The sequence below is a fragment of the Tachypleus tridentatus genome, chromosome 9 (genome assembly GCF_004210375.1).
Source record: "Tachypleus tridentatus isolate NWPU-2018 chromosome 9, ASM421037v1, whole genome shotgun sequence".
NCBI lineage: Eukaryota > Metazoa > Arthropoda > Merostomata > Xiphosura > Limulidae > Tachypleus > Tachypleus tridentatus.
This window is the reverse complement of record NC_134833.1, coordinates 146,074,530-146,097,571: the sequence shown is the minus strand read 5'-3', so window position 1 is coordinate 146,097,571 and position 23,042 is coordinate 146,074,530. Positions and strand designations below refer to the sequence as shown.

Below are 23,042 nucleotides of genomic sequence, written 5' to 3'. Positions count from 1 at the left end.
TACTAAACATTACAATAAGAGTAATACCAAACTAGAATTAACCGTTTGGTAGAATTGAATAGAAAGAGTTGCATGCGTCAAGAAAGTATGTCACACTCTTATTGGTAAAGGGTTAGCATAATGACTTGCATATGAAAACATTGGAATCAGTCAATTCCAGCTTGGTGGAGACTTCAAGGCTTGTGGCATGCGCAAAATAATTTAGCATGTAGAGGGCAGCACTGAATGAGAACATTTATTTGAAAGGAGGTAATGTACCCTATTGAAAGAAACTTGATGGTTTATCTTTAATCTTTCTAGTTCGTTTTATCTTTAAACTTATTTCCTACTACCTTTATTAGTTTTATGTTAACTACAATAGAGTGAAATACATGAAAATAGCATTACCAGCATCTTCCCTCCAATTTTCTTCTCTATTTGTAACACTTCACTGAACTATAGAGCTCAGAAGACTTGCATTTCAGATAATAATAAAATTTTAAATTAAATAACACTGAATTATAGTAGTTTACATGAACAAATTTGCAAAGACATTGCAGAATCTTATGTTTCCAGTCTAGTCCAGACACGCAGAGCAAAAACAACAACAAAAAAAAAAACTGATAGATTCTTTCCTTCACCACAAAGTAATACCTCATTAAATTGTTTGTAATAAAGAACAAAACTGAACAACGAGCTATCTGCGTACCACGTGTATTAGCAGCCAATTTCTAATGTTGTAAATCCACAGACATTCTGCTGTGCCCCTTGAAGGGAGTGCTTCATTACTAAAATGGAAACAAGAAAAAGAATAACCCCATAAGACACATAAAATTCCTACTTTACTGCCAGTATATAATTACTATAAAATATGTTCTTCGAGCCTTAGCTAATGTTACTTAGCAAAATGGTTTAGATGTACATGCTATTCCATCTTCTCTATTTAAAAATCAGTTGTACTTTATGTGAAGTCACTTCTGTTCAAACCAAATCTAGAATGTAAACGCATTTGTTAAAATATAATTAAGAACATTAATTTCTTTTGACCTCGGGAGATAGCATCACTTGATGGCTATGGATGAACAGATCTGTTTTCCAAGTTATCAACAGACAGAAGCACACGTTAGTGGATATCAATAAATAAGTTGAATTTTCATGTCCGTGTGTTCAGTGCAATAACAAAATTAAAGATGTCAGTTTAATAATGACAAATATGGCATAATAATAGTAATAAATAACTTGACTGGTTAGTATGGCAAAACTAGAGAAGAAGTGTTGATTAATAAATGTACACTGACAAATGCAGAGCTTTAACAGTTATTGTTTAATGAAAATATTTTTACAGTAACTATGACAGTCATCACAGGTTGTTGACTGGAAAAGTTAACATTCAGCTCAAGAATAACCAATAACGTATTAAGCTTTATGCAGGTTCGAATACCCATTAATTGCACCAAACATGCTCGCCTTTTCAAATGTGGGGGCTAGCACAGATAGCCCTTGAGTAGCTTTGCGTGAAATTTAAAACAAACAATTAAGATTTATTTGGAAATTTCTAATTACTTTATTCAGTCAAATACCAGCTCAGTGTGTTACATACAGCAGTTATACATTAATTTCTGTCCTCGATATATAACGCTGTTCGAAGAAGAGCAGAACATGTTTCCATGGCAACATGGTAAGCATTTAAGCGAGATGCACATCCATCTATGATAGCTGACAGTTTGACATTGAACTGGGAGTTTTTCAAAACTGTATCAGGTTCGACTTCCTCATACACAAAGTCCATCTCTCCCCTCCGTAGCGAATGCCAGATGCAAGGTTCAAGGTCTGACTCAGTGAACTGTCCACAAGCACAGCTGCTGGCTAAATCACCACCAGGAGTTTCATACCACAAGTGATGGAAACGTGAATCGGTCTTTAAGTTCAGTCTGGATGTTTTAGAAAGGCTCACTGCTGAGTTTTCAAGACAGGATGAAAAACATTCACAAGTTGAGAGAACTACTGCTTCACTACATCCAAACCTCTTAGTGTAGATGTGTAAATCTTTCTGAACCTACCAAAATAATTAATACACTTGAAAAATGTAAACAAAACCAAGCTAAATGTACAGTATGAGCAGATAATACAAGGTATTCAGATAGTAAATTACATAAAATGTTTAATTGTGTACAAGAAATACAAAAGTATAGATTAACTCAGAGAAAACTGTTAAGTACAAGCAAGCTTCATTTAACATATTTTATTATCCAAGTTGAATATACAGTTGAAGATTTTAAAAATTCGATACTTCCTGTTACATCTGACCCACCATTATCTAACAAAGTTTTGTTACTTATCACAGAGTTTACAACAGTAACAAAACTTGCATTCTAACTTGGGAAGCGTGAACAAACTTTTATATAGGTACAGTGGTCTAACATCTGGAACATTCTTTTAAAGTAAAAATACAATAACATGAGGACTGTCAGGTTCTTCTGAACTTATTGGAAAAAGCAAATGTGGGAGGGAAAATCGCATCTGTGCAAACAGATATAAACGTAAAGAATGGAATAGAAAGGAATGTTTTGATTTTAACTGAAGCCTTACAGATTTGCAAAAAATTAAATAATTATAACAATGTTTTAACTTTCCTCTTTACAAAATTACCACAGAGAGAAAAATATTCCTTACAATGTTTCAACATTCCTCAATATCTAGTTTAATCACATTTTTGATATGTTTCAAATTAAAGTTTGAAACAAAACACTGGAACTTGGTAATTAAACAAAGAATATTCTTCAAAGATAATGAAATATTTTCTTGAGAATATAAACAAACTCCTTAGTTGGAAGTAATACCTAACACAGTACAAGTTTTGTGAAGACTATCTTATTTCCAAATAATTATAATTCATGAATTCAGCTATTCTCCACCTCTCTTATTCCACCCACAAAACTGTCAAAACTTTACTTGTCATATATTTAGTTCACAATATAACAAAATATCTAATGCTAATAAGGAATATATACACAGTATACAGGTGCATCATATATTTTTAGGAAAACAAGCCAGCATGGACGAGTACCTCATAATTATTTTAACTGAAATAAAGCTACTGGTCAGGAATTTGGTGATGGTCTAGGCCTCTACAAACTTTGGAGTTATGTCCTTAGGTGTATTCCAGCCATCAGTATCAAATTTGAACTTTGTAGAAAAAAATACATCCAGGAATAAACTAGAACTTGTATCTCAAATATGGGTATTAAAGCTTTTATTAAAATAAAGTAGAAAATAATGTTTCAACCTTCTTAGGTTAACAAAGACTTACATTAATTAGAATTTCTCCTGTTACAAGATGGACTAAACCTGATAATCACATGACTTGTTAATTAAATTTTATAAATGTTAATAGTCACACCTTGTACATGGAGGCCCAATTAATATTCTAAAACCTCGGACAAAAAAACATGTATCATTGAATTAACCAATTATTACTCTTACCTCTTACACACAAAAATGGTTGAAAGTTCAGACCAATAAAAGTTAGAAGTGTTAGAAATAAAATGTGTTTATTTCACATTAATTAATTAATCTTTTGTGCCAAGTCTGGGAAAGGTCATTTTAAAGGATTTTTATTTACAGTTGGAGAACTTTTATCCATGAAGCCAGGATGTAACTGTGAGATATCAAATATTAAACATTTCACTTTAAGAAGTTACCAAAGAAAAGCTGATAAGTAAGAAAAAAATTTGCAGTTTTAAAATGTAAATCTTCAAAAACAAAACTTGATATATCTCACAAGCATAAGTGCTATCTGTGAAAATCAAATCTCAAAACAAATTACTAAAGATTAATCCTTCCAAGACAGGCCATCTGTTTTGAACTAGAAAATATGCTTACTTTTCAGCTCAATCAAAGTTTATGCATAAAATATTATTAATTATCAGTAAAATATGATTACGTACTTGCTTACGAAGCACTGACGCCATGTGGCATTCAGTACACCCTGCTCCGTACAAGCCAACTGGTTTAAGAAGTAATTGGTAGAGAACACTTACGGCCTGTTGACAAACAACCTGAAAAGGAAAACATGCACTGTAGTAATGTCTTATTGTATTTAAATGGACATTATCTAATATTGGCCATGCTATATGCAATATTTCATAATGAAACAGATTTTGAATTTTAAGTTAACACAGAAAATTGAGGAAACTAGAAAATGCAGTTATCCAACAACATTAAATGAAAACTATTAAAATTATTTTATAAGAAACTCCACCTCTACAACTTATCATTAGACTTAAGAATCTTCTTAACAACAATATTACAATGACTTAACTATCTTCGTAGTAAAACTACAGTGATGACATAAGTATCTTCCTAGTAAAACTATCAAGATGACTTGAGTATCTTCCTGGTAAAACTACCAAGATAACTTAAGTATCTTTCTAGTTAAACTACTAAGATAAGTATCTTCCTAATAAAACTACTCTGATGCCTTAACACAGTAGTCCTAGACACCTTCATTTCTTCCAAACTTTCCTCACTCCAATTACAGAGCAACAACGTTGTAACTGAGCTCCTTCTGTTCTGAATGTTCAAATAGCTTCTGTTGTTTAGTGTCACAACATCCAGCTTTTCCAGAAAGCCAAGTGGACGATTGTCAGGTGGCACTACTAGGTTTCCAAGAGGAATGGCTCCTACATTGTTTGAATAACAAAATCATGTTATTTAACCTGAGAAAAACTTCTGATAAATTAGCTTACATCTGTCTTAAAATAGCATTAACAAGTTTGTGAAAAACTGTCAGAAGTCTTAGTATTACAGAACCTAATTCTGACCCATTCATATGTCCCCTTCAGTCTCACACTATCTTCTGATAAAAACTGATCATTAATGCCTACATGAGTTCAAATTCTCTTAGGGACACAGGGAGTTGTTTAGTTTAAAGAGAACTTGAGAGGTGTTAAAATTAAGCAGGCTTTTGACAATTTTTATTTTAATGTTATTATATGTTTTCATAAAATTTTTATTAATTTTTAATCAATCTGACTATTGTATCACAATATTAAACATTGAACAAGTTACTGGTGAAAAACTGACAATTTAGAAAAAATCCTGCAGTTTAAGAACATAAATATTAAAATCCAACACTGAGAATTTTTTCACAAGCAAAAGTACTGCTTGTTTTCTACTCTAAGGTTTTGTTCTATTTGTAGCTATTTCAAATGGTCTTATGGAACTGTTATGTGATTATAGGGTTATTAATCTTTAATATTTTCTCTAGGCTTTCAATGTTTATGTTGTAATCAATATAAAATTATTTCGTGTTATCACTGGTTAGTCTTGTCCTCGTGAAGCAAGATTTTCCTTGCTCTAACATGGCAATTTGTAATAAAGCGTTGTGGAAAGTGGAGTTCTTTGAAAACAGAGGCTATAGCTAACTTCATGCTGGATGGAATATTCTCTAAGTTCTATGAGAAAATAAAAAAATAATATGTTTAAACTAGCTTATGGTGGCATGGAAAAAGTGACAGAGGAAAGGTTCTGTGTTTTCACTGGTTATCAAAATATTCTAGAAAGGAAGTTTATCTTTTTCCCAATCAGGATATTTTGAATGTACTGGTACATAGAATATTTTGAAATATTTGTGTACACATACATATATATATATATATATCTGTGCATGTATGAAGTAATTCTGTTTTAAAACATTCCCTGAAGAAAGTTGATTTTCCATTTTGAATTTTTGTCTAAAGTACCAACCAAGACAGCTACACGGTGTTGTTTACACAGACTTTAGTTAGAGACAAAAGTGTCAACAAAAACATAAAAGAAAGATTGATTCAGTTTGGGTTACTGGAATGTCAGTGAATAAAGCATTCATATCAAAATCTGACATATTTCTTTAGGTCAGTGTTTCCAATTTCACTCACTAAAAGCTACACTGTTTTAAATGTATTATGGTGAGATTTTCCCAAGAAAAAACAAAGTGAACACTGAATAGGATGCAGAAATATATCAAACTAGTTTCTATAATATGAAGATTTGTCCAAGTTTGTTTCATTAACCGTTACACGCAATATTGTGAACTTTTGTTACTATTAAACTAACTTCTGACAGAAAAAGACTTTTGTTTATATAGCTAAAGAAAAATTAGTTTAAATTATGAACATTTAACATATTTAATAAGTCACATATAAGTGTAAACTACACTTCAGACCTTTCTTGTAACTGCAGTAAATGTTTAATACAGTTGACTTTAAAACCTTGTACAATTTTCATGTTGAAATTTTGCATCACAAAATACACAAATGCTATATGTGTTTTAAAGCCCAGTGTCTTGTGTAATATTAGTTTACAGAATTCTTGTGTTAATGTGAGAGCAAGATTTAGCCACCTTCAAGTTTGTTTTCACACACTGGGTGTTTTACTACAACCATAAACCTTACAATAACACATATTCATTTCCTCGGTGTAAATAAAGTGTAATAAACAATGAACTATAAAAGCAAAGTAATTACAGTTTGAGATATTTAAAGTTTTCGGAGAGCAGGAGTTAACTTTTAACAATGTTTTTAATCACAATCACAAGCTACGGCCAAAAGAACGTACCACAAAGTTCCTTTAAAGCTGTAACTGTTTCTAGCCCCAACTTTTCCAACACTATTACTCCATGATCTTCAAGGTATTTCTTCAAGTGTACATTCACTATTTTCTGGCAAGCCACCATGCCGATTCCTTTGTCTAGCAATTTCCTTCCAAACATTTCAAACCATGTGGATAAGTAGGACTGCAGTTCTAAAGTGCTGCAAAATTCCAAGTGGTTTGGTGATAAAGGATTTTCTTCATTCCATGCCAAGGAAACAGTGAAAAGGATGACTTGTAATCTTTCTCTACACTTTAGAGACCTTGGTGAACAAAGCTTTGATGAAAGTAACAAGCCAGGATACATAATGGAATCTGAAACACTACCACCTTCATAGGTTGTGAAATGTAGTCTGCCGATACGCAGTGGTTGTGACGATCTCTCCACTACAGGAGAAGGTATAGTGTGAAGGAAACATTTGACAAGCTGCAAAGTTAAGTGAGTACTTTCGTCACCTTGTAGTGAGCAACCAGGTTTAGAAGAAATAATATACTGGGTAACTGACATTAACTGTTTCACGCTATCAAAGTCCAGCTGGACTTTTGGATGACAAGTTTCACTTTTTAGGTATTCGAGACATATGATGGAAAATGCATCAAACAAGCTGGAAATTAACTGTGGTTTGAAAGGTAAGTTAGGGAACTTGGTTAATATATTTAATGTTACATATGTAAGAAATGTCCCAGAATCTTTGTAAATTTTGAGGTGTTCTTTCACAGCTTGAATTATCAGTTTAAGATAAGGATTAGAAACTGGCAGATACTGAAAAAGCCTCATACTTGTGGAAGTTACAATAGCAGAGCTTTCTTCAGAAATTTGAATACATTTTAATTGGCTTTTAGGGCCAAAACATGAACCTGCAAGCTTCATCAGTTCTTCAAAGGCTGCAAGATTTTCAGGTAGTTTCAAGGGTTCAATTTCTACTTTAGCTTCAGCCAGTTTGGTAGGATAAAGTCCAGAGCTGTTCATGATTATGAAGGCCTAGTCTATAAAACTTCACACACACAAAACAGCCACAAATGTAGAGAGAAGAAAATTTATTTTCCAAAAACTTTTATAAGTAAGACTTCAATGTTAACCAGGGCAAGTGTATTTTGATCATACTTTCTTTTACTATCACTAACTGTACAGAAAATTCTTTGAACTTAAACACTGACTATATCAAATTAAATATCATTTAACATCCCATTTTTAAAACTTTATTATAAACTGACTATGTTTTAAAATATTTTTTCAGATGCATTTACTATTAACCCATCACCTCTTTCAATTCAAGTATTTCTTTGATGCTATCTTAGTCTTTTCAAAATCACAATAACATTCCTCAGGTTAATCTTTACTTTTACTATTCTGTATTACTTTCTGAAACATTTCTTTTACTGGCCAGTCTTTTTTACTTTCCTTCGGAACAAAAGCATCATTGTCTTGAAGTCTGGACCATGACCAGTGCACGGCAACAAGCATAGGAACCATGACGATTATCACCAGGTTCTTGTTCACCAGAGATTTCCACTTAGTCATACTAAAACAGACAAACAATGCACATAAAAATTAACACATAAACAGGAATTACTCATCCAATGGTCTGGAACAGCATAAAAAGAAAAATGCGTGTAGTGGCCGTAGACATCAGGTGTGTATAACTGTCACGTCCTTCCTCTCAAAGAAATAAAACTTACAAATAATATGAATACACTAAAAACTACATAATTCAGCATGCACATTATTGAGGTTAATGCAACCACCACAGGAAAATATTAAGAAAATAACAATTCCTTAGTTTGGCCAACCACCACATGAAAACATTAAGAAAACCGAATATGGCTACTAAACATAAATACATAAAACTCATTTGTATACATGTTTTTAATAAAAGCTAATTTCTATATATTAGTGAAAATACATACATTTTAATGAAGTAGTAAAATAAGTGAAATCACAAGGAAAAACTGCATTAAAAACAGTAAATCCAAACCTCTAATTATATTATTTTGTTATAACCCAAAAACAAATTAAATAAAAAATGCTGCATCAATCAAAATGATCCCAAGGTACAAGCTTACAATGAGGGATTATAAAATATACCCTAGGTTTTGGAGGTGACTAACAAAGTAGGACCTACATTGCAGTGGGCATACACCATCTAAGTCTTAACTTCCATTTGCCAGTCTCACATAAAAAATAAAGAGTATCAAGAGATATAGAATTAGAAATTAGGAGAGCTTGATATGGGTGCTCAATGCCCCACATCTATATCGCTCTTCACTGCCTGCAGACAGTTGTGGGAAGATGACTGCTATTTCAGGTAAAGAATTAATTGAAGTAAAAAATAAGGTACTGTCATTTGGGGGTAAGTAAGAAGAAAACCTCTTGATGTTAGCATTCTAACCCCCAATATCATAGAAAGGCAGAAACTGACATCACAGCAAATGAACTATACCAGCATGAAGCATCCCATCCAGCTGTCCAAACAAACTTGTATAGCTCTCAACCATCACTCATTCATCAAGTCTACTATGACTATCATGCTCTAAATAAACCTTTATATGTGGTAAGGTGTACATCCACATAAAGTAGCACCAAGTTGTTAAATTACCATATTCTTAATTAAAAATAATTATTAAGAATTTTATGTAAAATGTCCCTAATTTTTATTTCTTTATATTTATTTAATACATTCTTATATTTGTTACAGAATAATTTAAAGTTTCTTTATTAAATCCACTAACTATTAATTTTTGTATCAGTATATCAACATTACTAATAAAATATTGTAATTTATTACAAACTTTACAATACCTGAATAACTAAACTTATAATGCTATAACAGAAGGGTATGGTTCACTACTATTAAAAGTCGGTTGGAAAGACAAAATATTTTCTTTTATTAAAAATATTTGTTTTGATATCCTTATCAATTATTTTAATTTCTAAATCTAAATAATGTGCTTTTACATCAAATATTGAAGTATTTTCAATTTCTAGTTCTGCTGGATAAATAGTGTTAATAACATCATTTATTTCAGGATTATTTATACTAATTAAATCATCAATATATTTGTAAATGAAGGTAAAAATATAAATTTGCTATCCAAGTAGAATAGTTAGCTCTCATTGGAACTCCTATTACTTGTTTAAAAACAAGTTTATTGAAAAATATATAATTATTATAAATACAGAAATGTAAAAGATATATTAAGTGTTATCACTTGTTTTTGAGTTATAACAAACTAATACATATACACATACCTATTACTGCATTAAGTGATCATCAAAGTGATGTGGCCTTAATTAGCTACAGACTTTAAATGTCTTGTTTAAATTGTTACATTGACCAACTTTTATCAGTATGTTCACCCTTGTGGGTGAAATAAATACAAGCTAATGTTATTAAAGATTGAAAATGTTGTTTTTCAATTTCACTTATCAGCATTTAAAAGAAATCATAGGTTACACCAACTTTTATATCATCAGCATGTCTAACTTAACAGACACTCATTTTGGGGAAAAGTAAAACTACCATACTCACTCTCTTAAGAAAATAAAAACTTCATAACCCATTCTAAAGTAAACAATTTAAACCTCTCTTTGTTTTCTAAGTTATCCATTTCTCTTTTAAACTTTTTACTGATTTTAATTGAGTAAGTTACATAAACTGTAAATCAATAATGACTTAACAACAGATAAAGGTTTAATGTCCAAAAAACATGATATCTCAAGTATTTCAAAAACATATTAATATCAGTCTTCAAAAGTAGCATTTTCCATTAGCCAACACACATATTTCCATTGAGTAATAATTCAATATACAGTTGATACAATAAAAGCATTTTGCCAGTTTGTAATCTAGATTTTAAAGGTTAGCTGATTTGTGTGAAATTTTGGTAATTACTCAATGTCCATAAACAGACCTAAGTCAGTTTCAGATGATTTTCTATAGAACTTTATCTTATAATACTGTTATCAGATTATGTATTTTTAACATGAATGTCACTGTACCAGTTAGCATCTAAACACATTAACTAACACTTGTCAGAAAGAAAGAAACATTCATGTGGGATATATTAATTGTCAAATGTTATATTGTATGACATTGTAGACAGAGTTATATGACAATTTAGCTATAACAGTCTAAGGGTTTTTGAAAATGATTTAAGTTATAAGAGAAAACAGTGATTTTTGTCTTGATATTAGTAGCTCTACATGATTTAGCCTGGCATTAAAAACTGGTTCATGTGAAGTTTAGGCATAATAACAGCATAGATTTAACACACAGGTTACATCAAATACTGTTTTATATGGTTAAAAATCAACATTAGGACTATTCAGGTCACAGATGTTTATTGTTCAGTGTAGTCACATAATACACGTTAAGAACCAGCACTGAGACATGTAGTTTATCAAGATCACTACACGTTCAAAATTCCTCTTTTAGTATGAGACATGTATGCCACCAAAAATAAAAACATAACACTCTTATAACATGTACTTGTATTATCAACATTTCAGTTCCATATTTATGTGATTTATTTTCATCAACCTGTCTTCATTATCAACTCTCAGTTCCATTTATGTGAAGTGTTACTACCCAGACATGAGACTTTCCAGACATGAGATTTTCCAGACATACCAGCAGAACATTACAATTTTATTTTGAACCACACATTGAATGTTATCTGAATCTAAGTAGCTTTCATGTTCATTGGGCTTTTCTGTCTTGGAATAAGAACATTTAAGTTAGAAAATTTTATCAGCAATAAATACTAGAATTGATCATGACGTTGTACACTCCTAAGTCTGATGCAGCGAGGATTCAAACTCATATCTATAAGAACCAATACTGGCAGTGACATTACTACTAGTAGTGATAAGTGTAAAGGGCAAATATTGATTATTACTAAATACTCTTCTATTACAGTCACAGTATTAACCCTAGTTAATAAAACAAGTACTAAACGACGAAAACCCAATAAACTGAACGCTTTCGAAAGGTGAACTTTATTTTTTGGGTTATTGTGTTTTCATCGTTTGATATTAATACAACTTTAACCATGTATTTCTATCTGACATCATGAACAACACAATTCTCATTTAGTCACTTGCTGATTTAGTTCTGAGATTTACAAAAATACACAGAAACCCAAAACAGTCGAGCGATTGCAAAATACTTTTTTATAGACAGATAACAATTTGAAGCACCAACAAATAAAACATGCATTTCTATTAAACTATATCTAAACACTTACTTTAATATAATAATTATACCATTCAAAAATTTAACATTCAAGTTTACCTTATGCTCTTGTGCTACTTTAACGATTTTAACAGCATGTGCTGCCATCTGTTCACATTCATTATAAAATAATGTATAAATAATAAGGTTGATATATGTAATCTCCATTGTGAACACATAAAGGTATATTTGATTTCAAAACGATTTTCGTTCATTACACTGCATTTGATGAGCAGTTTTTGTGTTTGGTTTTGGTTATGAGAGTTTGTTTTTTAGGAATTAAGAAGAAAAGTTAGACAAAGTTTTAGTAAAATATTTCATAAAATCGATAAATGATAGAAAATCTTGTTTTTGTTTTTAAAAATAGACAAAATCAAAATATTTAACAAATATAAATGAATAGCATACTATTAGAAAACCAAGAATTTCAGTACGCTAATGATAAAAACAGAATCCATCTATGTTTCATACACTTCAACAAAACTTTTAATGTTATTATACACGTTTTATCATAGTTTTCGAATGGAAGAAGGACGAATTTGTTTATTCATAGGGGTTATGCTGAAGAGTTTGTTTGTTTGTTAGGGTACTGGGGGCTATGCTGTCCCTAATTTAGCAGAGATGTTGGAAAGATATTCTGTTTTACCAACTGGATTGACTGTCACATTATACACCTACGGCTATCAGCATTTGTAGTAATCTGTGTCGAATAGTCAAGGATTAACTAGATTTAGTAAATTTGGTAAACAAAGTTGTAGGGTTTAAGTAAACGTTTAGTGGTGTAACCAACACTTCTGCTAGAACGTTGGGCTTGGGTGTGAAATTGTACTATGACTATTAGGCTTAGCTGTAGTTCATCTCACTGGTAAATTGTTAAACAGATTAAATACATTGTATTATTAAACAAATGCAGTCTAAAGACTCTATTTTCTCTTTTTTCAGTATTATATATTTTACTTGAGTTTAGATCCGTTAGTTTAAATCCAGTTTATAAATTATAGGGAGGTTATAAATCAGGCTAAATACATTGTATTAGGTTGAGGAATAATTCGTGAGCGTTTTTAAATAATTTCATTCAAGCATTACATGCAAGACCATACAATATTTCAATGCATGAACACATTACACCCAAAACATTTATTATGATACTTTATTTCATGTAATACCTAGGTATATAGTATGCATTGTTTTAAACGAAATTGCAAGAAATTAAATGCGAAAAGCAGATGGTGTCGAAAGTGCTCGATTTTGTCCACTTGACATTCCATTTAATGAGCTGTAATTGAAAGCAAACATTACAGACATATGAAAATCAAACACACCATCTATTAGAGCAAACAATTATCTACCAAATGACATGAAATATTTTGCGAAAGCGTTTCATTTATGAATATATTTTTTTAACTTGAAAAAACGCTCACGAATTATTCCTCAACCCAATATAATATTACTATTTGTATTACGTAAACATCAAGTAACATAAAGACTACTTACTTGTCACTACTAAAACGTAAAAGTAAATTAATTTAGTGTGAACGTAAAGTGGTGACAAACCTGCGTACTTGATTCTAAAATCTTAGGCTTAACAGTAGTTTTAATTTAGTATTGAGTATTTATTTAAGACCCAAATACAATGGTTAAGACTAGTGTAGGACTTAACTTTCGCAGTTTATTAGGTGTAATATGTGCAATGAGTGGGTTGCATTTAGGAACTCTGGAAGAGTATGTACTTGTAAAGAAGCTAGTAGCAGTGTATTTTGTATGTAGAATTTGCAGGTTGGAAGCTATCCAAATTAAAGTGCAGGTAATAGATACACGGAATTATAGACTGTGGGAAATGGTAGCACTATTTCAGGAAGAGTTTTACGTGGAAGGCATACATCAACTAATAATGACTTTTAGTAAGTTAAAGTATTGTTAGAGCTAAAGGAAATTGATGAAGATTAGTGGATTAGTTATAATAAGGACAACTTGTTGAGTAACGGATTTTAGTACATGGCTTCTACAGATGAGGAACTATTGAAAAGAAAGAATAACAAAATAGTCAGAGAAGGGTGTGATGATGAGGGTTATTGGTGATTCATTGACAAGACGTCGATAGAATAGTCTGTGGGGTAAATAGGGAGAAAATAATTAGATTATGCTACAGAGGAGCACATATAGAAGGTACAATTGATGAGAACAAGACATAAGAAATGTGGTTAGCACTGATGCAGTTTTTGTAATGTAAAGATATGTTAGATGAGCTAATTAATAAGTACAAAGGTTGATAAAGGGATTTAAAGAAAAAGGCTATAACTTAATGTCTGGAATAATGCTAATAATTTACTGCAGGTATGAAATTATGAGTATGTCACTAGGGCTAAGTGCTAGATTGAGGTTAATGTATATTAATATGTAGGGATAAGCAAATTGGTTTGTTGGATTTATGGGATCAGTCCAGTATTTGAAGAGAACTTTTTGTAATGAATGGTTTACAATTAAATAGAGAATGGGCTGGCATGTTTGTAAAGGGTAGTAACTTGCTTTAAGGGAAGATTTGAACTCGGACCAACAGTGGTGAGAGCCAGGAAAAACTAAATTCAAAAAGAATAAGTAAAGTTTAACATAGGAAATGAATTTAGAAGTATTTTTTAGTATAGGTTTATTTCTTACTGTTGTAATGCTAGAAGTGTGTGTGTTTTTCTTGTAGCAAAGCCACATTGGGTTATCTGCTGAGCCAACTGAGAGGAATCAAATCCACGATTTTAGTGTTGTAAATCCATAGACTTACTGATGTACCAGTGGGGGAATTAACCATTGGGTAGTGATGACAGGAGAAACTTTACAATTACATTAAGTATTTAGCTGTTAATGAAGTTATAATCATGGATTATTTTAATTTCAGACATATTGATAGTGAAATGCTAAGGCCAAACCATAAGAGAAAGAGGTTTCTGAAAACTATTCAAGATGGATTTCATCACCAATTAGTTAAAGAACCTATTAGAAATAATGGTATTCTAGATTTATTGTTAATTTCTGATACAAAATTGTTAAGAGAATTGAAATTGGTAAATATGTGGGTGCAAGTGGACACAGCTCTATTAAATTTGATGTTTTGTTACAAATGTCAAAAGAGCACATTTTTAAGAGATGCAGCAAGAATTATCTGTTGTGAATTAGGCAACTGAATCAGTTGGAGGTGCTCATCAAACATGGGAATTGTTTGAAGATATATTTTCAAATGTTCAAGCTCAACATATGAGGTTACCAGCAACAGGAAAACCAGTTTCACTCACAAGGGTATGAGAAATTAATGTAAAACATTACAAATTTAAGAAATTTAAATTGACTTGTACCAAAGGGGACTTAGAAGATCACAAGAAAATGGTGAAACAGAAAATTAGAACACTAAAAATGATGTATGATAAAAGTTGGCTGAAAATGTAAGAATTACAAACATTAAGGGTTAACAAAATCTTAGGATTGGAGTAAGACACTTGAGGGGTGATAAAGGAAGGCTTGTGTCTAACAGTTGATAACAGCTTATAATAGATGGCACTGAGGTTAGACAGTGTGATTCCACTGAACTGGTTAATAAAAAACTGGGAAGTTTGAAGAATGACAAGGTCCTTGGGCCAGATAATTTTTCTACGGGGTTTTAAAGGAAGTAAAGAATGTTCTGCGAATGGGACATAAGTTATAGTATATTCAAATGTATAATGACATTCTATGAAGAAGTCAGTTTAAATGAAATTAGATAAAAAAAATTTGTTTCAAGGGAAAATTTTCAAGAGTGGATCTCTTTCAACTATTGCAATATTTTGTGCGAGTCAGTTGATTTATTGAATGTGTAGTGCAGTTGAACTGACTGAAAACTTTGGCCTACAGGTTAGATCAGTACTGGAGTTTAATTTATTTCATCTTTTAACAGTTTTCCTTCTTGTTAACTGGACATTGAATTACGTTGATCCAAGAATCTGAAAAGAAAGAACCATGTCACAGAATATATATCTGTATCTGTTAGGACTCTTAAACTAGTTCTGGAACTCTGTATTTTTTATAACGAATTTCATAAATACTGTAAATATTTATTTGTGGGCTTTCAAAATTTAAACTACGTGAAATATGTATGGTGGTACAATTTTGTAAAGCCATATATCATCCTACATTTAAGAGATTAATCTGTCAACATTTTCTTTCTCACAAGAGTGCATTGGCTTTTACCGTACCATGTTTTTTATTCATTAGTAGCTGTTTTATTTCTTTATTTTGATTCTGTGAGGATTGAGAGACTACACCCCAAATCCCAAAATGTTGCCCCCCAGTGGCTCAGCGGTATGTCTGCGGACTTACAATGCTAAAAACCGGGTTTCGATACCCGTGGTGGGTAGAGTACAGAGAGCCCATTGTGTACCGTCCCTCGCTAGTACAGCGGTATGTCTTCAGATTTACAATGCAAAATCAGGGTTCGATTCCCCTCGGTGGACTCAATAAATAGCTCGATGTGGCTTTGCTATAAGAAAACACACCCAAAATGTTTTGTGGAGTAACATTGGAAGATTTAAAATTAAAATCAAGTGTTTGATTTTAATTTTGTGCAAAACTACAAAATTTCTATCTGTATTAGCTGTCCCTAATTTAGCAGTGTAAGACAAGAGGAAAGGCAGCTAGTCATCACCACCCACCATCAACTCTTGGGCTACTGTTTTGTCAATGAATAGTGTGATTGACCATCACATTATAATGCCCCTACAGCTGAAACACAAGCATGTTTGGTATGATGTGGATTTGAATCTGCGAAAAATCAAGTGTATGTGTGTACACACACAGATATACAGTTTAAAGTTACTGCAGAGGTTTTTAATATAAACAACAGAAATGTTTTTATGTTTGTTCATTTCTCATGATTAAAACTTTAATAGAAGCTTATTCTTTGTTGGCTTAGTGGTATGTCTGAGGACTTGTGCTGTTAAAAATCAAGTTTCAACTCCTGCAATGAACACAACCTATTGTTTAGCTTTGTACTTAATAACAAACAAACAATTTTACTTTTCAATTTTTTTGTGTTTTATCAGAGAAATGTACATAATGTTAACACATCAGTTGGTGTACGTAATATGCCAATTAAAATTACAATCAGATTGTAAGAATAATGGTAATTTTGGTTAAAATAGAAACTTCCAAGAATAATGCAATCTGATGAATATTTATGATTAAAAATTTATTTTCCAGAAAACTTTGAGTGCTTTAGTGTTGAAGCAATGAAAAACTAGTGATACCAATATAAATACAAACACAAACACACCTACACACATATATATATATATATATAGAGAGAGAGAGGGGAGCATTATGTGAAAAGAGAAGACGTTAGATAAAAAGTTGTTTTTATGTTGTTGATATTTGAATGCTATTTGGTTTTATTATTTTTATCTTCAGAAAATGGAATTGAATAACAAAATATAACTAACTTTAGTAATAGTTGGCAAAAACAGGTATAAGATTTTAACTTGTATTTTAGTAGTATAAAGGAAGTTTAGGCTTAGTAATAATTCAACTTGCAGTGAGATTGGAAGACAAATACAGTAATCTATATATGATTTATAAGAGGTGGCTTTATGTGTATGTATATATTGTATATTTAATAGCTTTAGGTCGGCTTGGATGATGGCATAGCCGAGATAGATCAACAGGTCCCTTGTAATTCCTAAACATTATATTTAATAACGGAACAGAATTTGTTTCAAAATGAGTTTCCTTTATTGTTGTTTCTATGTTAAAATTTGCAGTGCAACTACACGCTGTGCCATTGATTGCGTTCCTTCTTTTGGATAGCCGTATTTCTGTTACACAGTCTTTATTGTAACAAGCTACTTCGAACAACAGTCCACAAATCTTGACCAACTTTTTACAGGTAATCCATCTGGACGTTAGCTTCCAATTGACGTTCAAGCAGTCCAAAGGCAACGAAAGCCCATTGTATTTGAATATAGGAGCGTGCCGGTTCTGTAGTCCATTGGAGTTTGACCATCTTTCCTATAGAAGCAGCCTTTAGTTTCAAGGTGACGCCAGAAGCTCATGAATCATTTCAAATATCTTTTTGTTATGTTGTCAATAGTAGCGGAAAAATGCCCCACTTTATCTCAAGTGTTTTGGGGCAGAGGGCTCGTTTTGCCTAATACAATTTTTAATTTTGAATATGATGTCATTGCTTTGGATTAGCTGAGGGTTTTCGAAGCCATTGCTGTACAAAGCGTTCTGCTTTACGATTTTATCATTTCCATGAATAAAATCAAAGGACTCCTTTGAAACGTTTCCTTTACTTATAAACTGTTTAAGAATCTATTCGAATTTTATTCCTTACAAAGAAATGTAATGTTATTTTTCATTTATATAACCATTCGGGGTGTTGTCGAATGGCAGGAAACTAGCCGTAAACCAAACACGTGTGCTAAATATGTCACCCATGATGTTTATTAATGAAACTTACGATGGTAAGTATGTCAACCAAGGTACTTGTTACTGTAACTCATAGTGCTAAATATACTATCCATGGTTCTTATTAATTTACCCATAGTGCCAAAGCGCTCAAAAGTGGATTCACGGAGATTCCCGAGCGCTGAAAATGTTAAAACGTAAATTGATAGCTGAAATAATAGAATAAAAACACTGAAGGTAAGTATATAATAAATATAAACAAACATTGTTTTAAATACCACTATCTTTCTCGTGTTTTTCATTACCATTGTTATGCTATTTTAAATAAGATGAATAAACGAATAAAACGTAACACGTTAGAAATCAGATTGTATTTCAATTATAGTAATTTCTAGTTGTAGCAACGCCTTGTTCATAATAATTATAATTTTTGAATATATGTGACCACATTTCATTCGAAATAATACAATATGCATGAATACTTTTTTATCATACATTTAAAATTCGTTTGCACCCTGATGATTCAGCAGAGGCTTGAAGGCTCATAACGTTAAAATTAGGAGTTAAATCCCCACGAGGAGCAACTCATAAATTGTGCATATTTGTTCTTAAAACAGAATCAAACAATTATTGTAGATTAAATATAAATAATTTTTGAACTAGGTTTAAGTTGTTTGGATCTCGGACTCACTTGTTATGTCAGCCATTTATAAATAATTAATAAAGTTATATTTCTTTCTCATCTGTAAACTATTTAAAACGTTGTTTGTCATTACTTTTAATATTTCTGTTTTGTTAGCAACCGTTTTGACTCGTAATCTGAGGGTCGCGGGTTCGCATCCCCGTCGCGCCAAACATGCTCGCCCTTTCAGCCGTGGGGGCGTTATAATGTGACGGTCAATCCCACTATTCGTCGGTAAAAGAGTAGCCCAAGAGTTGGCGGTGGGTGGTGATGACTAGATGCCTTCCCTCTAGTCTTACACTGCTAAATTAGGGACGGCTAGCACAGATAGCCCTCGAGTAGCTTTGTGTGAAATTCAAAAACAAAGCAACCGTTTTAACCCTAACTTATTCACATTGCTAGTTACAACTACGCATTCTTAAGACTCTGGAAGCATTGCATATATCCATAATAATTTTGCTTCAATACCTCACACATTTCGACTTATCACTGATCGAACCTACCAGTGTCTTTTCTTAAATAGTTAGTTTTCTCGGTTGTTCCTTTTCGTAAAAAATCTGACATCGTCTCACTATATTTAGGTTGTAACACTATTATATTGATTTCAGTTTTAATTTGAAGATATTTCAATCATCATATGCTTATAATAATCATTCTTCCTGAAGCCTATTTTATTAAACTTTTTTGGTAATTTATTTTCTTTTTTATGTGTTACAAAACATATTCTATCTTCTCCTAGGGAATAGTTTCGCTTTTTTTGTCTCTTCCCTGACACAGTTTTACTTCATGCTGCACCATATTTAACACAGGTACTGTCTAATTACAATAAATAAACATATGGGAGTCAGAATATCTCAGTTCTGGAGGTCTGCTATTTCGTATGGCTACATTAAATTTTAAAAGATAAAACATACGATTGTCAGTTTCTGATAATTAACCATTTTTAATTAAAATTCATCTCCAAAGAGGGCGGTCTCGTAGATTTGTTATTAAATTTATCTGTCTGTTTTACTAGATCCGGAACGCGTTTTTTGATAGATGTTTTAATTTCGACAGAATAAGTTAGTTATGTGACGAGAATTTATGAAACCCAGGTAAATATAACAGAACTGTCTGTTTGTTGTATGTAACTAATTCACAGGGTGTGGATGGATCTTCACAAAAATTGTCATGGTGGTTCATTAGTTACATGCAGGAGTACATATAAATTTTCAGTTTTGTGTTTTTTATGGACGTTTTAACTACTATTTTACCTCCTATAGATGGAGTTTTACCAAATTTGATGTGGAAGTTAATTTAGTCCATGGCGAGATGGATACAAGTTTTCAGTTTTGTGATTTTGTTTATGGATGTTTTTACGTTTGTTACTACCCGTAACAGTTTTTTAGGCTTAGTTATAATTTAGCTTGCAGTGAGATTATAAGACAAATACATTATTACGTATGTGCGTGTGTGTATATGATTAACAAAATCAAACTTTAAATATATACATACATTGTATGTTAAATAGATTGAGGTTGGCTTGGAGGATTGGACAGCCCTGATGAACGAACAGATCACTTGTTGTCCCTAGACATTATACAGTATTTAATAACGAAAATGAATCTGTTTCGGAACGAGTTTTCTTTGTTGTTGTTGTTGTTTTTTTACCAAAACCTCTGTCAACCACGGGTATCGAAATTCGGTTTCTAGCTTTATACGCTTTCAGACATATTACTGTGCCACTGGGAGGGGGTGTGCAAAATAAAAGTTTAACTAAAGGTGAACTGGTAAAGAAATTGAAATGAGGGGAGTTGTATTTGAAAAACAGTAATTTACTTCTGAGTGTATTTGAACGAATTTAATACATATATATAAGATTCATATTTTATGTTTGTACACTTTGAAAAATGTGTCTTTGAATTAGGGTATGAATGTTAAGTTGAAAAGTTGTATATGAATGTTTTTTTATATATTATATGTAAAATTACATCTTGGAGAGTGGCGATAGTAAATAATAGTAAAAAATATAGGAGTTTAAGGTTGTACAGGTTTTTATTTGTATTAGAGGGTAACTTTGTATTGACATAGTTTTATAGAAAAAGAACATTACAGCTATTGTACTTTCTAATTAAACTAGTTTTATTGTTTATTTATTCAGGGTATTGTTTAAAATAAATTTCTACTGTTTACTCTTCAGTTAGTACTAAATGTTAAATCAGTTTATTCATTGAAAACTAGCGCAAACGACTAGACATTTGACTGACAGATGGCAGTACGTGTTAACAGATTGCGTTCGACATAGATTTGGTGTATGTAATTTGAACGACTAATCATTTAACACGTGGGATAAAATGTCACGTCAGTCCTCAAGACTTAAAGATACTTGTTATTAATTTTACGTTGGTGATTATAGATACAGCATCCACTGAGCACCAACTGCATCTTTTATCTGAAACGTGGGAATGACTGATGATTTTATAGCATGCCTAAAGCTAAATGAATGTATGTGGTGTGTTCCTAAGCACATTAGGGTTCAAACGTTGGGCCTTCCAACTTGCAAATTAACCAACCATCAATCGCAAATTTGCAACTAACTAGAAATAAAATTATTAGCAATGTTTCTCATGCACATGAATATGGCTGAATAATTACGGTGACATTATTATTTTGACTGAGGAATGTTAGAGGTATTCTAGATATCTACAATTTGTTCAAACCAGTTTTCTCTGGTCGGTAAAAGTATAAACTTAAATTGTTGGTTAATTCGTGTAAACAGTGTATTAATTAACTCTGTTCTCGGTATTCTAACCAAGTGATTCAGCAGTAAGTTTACAAACTTACAACATTAAAATCCGGGATTCGATTCCACATGAGGAACAGGGTGCATTTAGCGTATCGTTTAGCCTTGCGTTAAGATAATATACCTACGTGGTTATCTGGTATGAGGATGAACGTTGGGTTGACACCATGTCAACCATCTCATGTGAGTTGTGTTATACAGGTTAGATTAAACAACCTTCAATGGGTGTTAAGATCATCACAAAGACCCATCCTGAGGTGCAGACCATCACTGGTCTGTAGAGAACCCAACCTGATAAACAGACAACCAACATACCTGTCTGATAAGAACCCAAAATGATTTAAAAACAACCACCTGTTTGACGAAAATCCAGGCTGATATAGAAATAACCACCTGTCTGACGAGAATCCAGCCTGATATAGAGACAACCGTTTGTTTGATGACAACTCAATTTGATGTAGAAACCACCACCTGTGTGATGAGACCCAATCTGATATAGAGTCAGCCACCGGTGTCTGGCGAGAACCAAGCCTGCTCGTACATCAAACTCGCAATGAGGTGATTTTATATTATCATAAGAAGTCCAATTAAAGATTCAAGGGTAATAGAACTATTGTCTCTGTGGGGAGTCTCACTAGTTTTAGTCAGAGTTATGTAACATGATATATGTTAATCGAGAGAATTCTGTCTTGTGAGTTGATATGATGATACATGCCTAACATTTCTTGTATGAAGTGCTGGTATTGAGCCGGAAATAAGTCTTATTTGCAAGAACCACATGTAAATACACGCTACTAAACTTGTGTCTAGTTTAGTCTAGTTGTGTCTAGTGAGTAGTTTAGCAGCTGACCATATGCATTAACGGAAAATAAGTAAAATGGTATTGTTGCAAATTGTACTTGTAAGATAATTTGCAAAACAAATAGAAAGTCCATCATGGAAAGATAGGCCTACAATGCTTAGGAAGCTCTAACTTGACGTCAAGTTTTTCTCAGATGTGGGGCTAAGTTATAAATAAGAGATAGTTGTTAAAATTTTAGAACAAAGATGGGAAGTTAAGTCAATCAGTGTTTTCCGGAAGTATTTGGACTTGTTACCGTATTTATTAAATCACTTTACACAAGGAAGTTAATTTTACGTTAGAGAGATTTGAACCTCCTTTGAAACGTTCAAACAGTTAACGACCATGAAAAGATGAAAATGCTAGTAGAAATGTTAAAGAACAAAATTAAAGATTTATTTTCCTAACGTGGACATAATGTCAAGTTATATTCACAAACTAGTGTATAAGAATCCGTCAAAGAATGGTAAT

General features: G+C 32.1%; 1 protein-coding gene and 1 long non-coding RNA gene across 3 annotated transcripts; one reads left to right on the top strand and one right to left on the bottom strand.

Annotated features, from left to right (window-relative positions):
* Positions 1 to 1,519: 1,519 nt before the first annotated feature.
* LOC143226610 (molecular chaperone MKKS-like) lies at positions 1,520 to 12,013 on the bottom strand. 2 transcript variants are annotated; one of them, XM_076457807.1, is made up of 5 exons: positions 11,904 to 12,013; positions 6,577 to 8,132; positions 4,483 to 4,661; positions 3,927 to 4,037; positions 1,520 to 2,035 (listed from the first exon to the last, which is right to left on the bottom strand). In XM_076457807.1, the coding sequence occupies exons 2-5, from the start codon at positions 7,577 to 7,579 to the stop codon at positions 1,592 to 1,594; spliced, it is 1,737 nt and encodes a 578-aa protein (XP_076313922.1). In that variant the 5' UTR covers positions 7,580 to 8,132; positions 11,904 to 12,013; the 3' UTR covers positions 1,520 to 1,591. The 2 variants fall into 2 exon arrangements, with proteins under 2 accessions (XP_076313922.1, XP_076313921.1); XM_076457806.1 differs by having other exon boundaries at positions 11,857 to 11,984.
* A 517-nt stretch (positions 12,014 to 12,530) lies between these two features.
* On the top strand, positions 12,531 to 18,618 carry LOC143226609 (uncharacterized). Its single transcript, XR_013014682.1, has 2 exons — positions 12,531 to 12,708; positions 17,743 to 18,618. It is a non-coding gene; the product is annotated as an uncharacterized LOC143226609 (long non-coding RNA).
* The last annotated feature ends 4,424 nt before the right edge of the window (positions 18,619 to 23,042 follow it).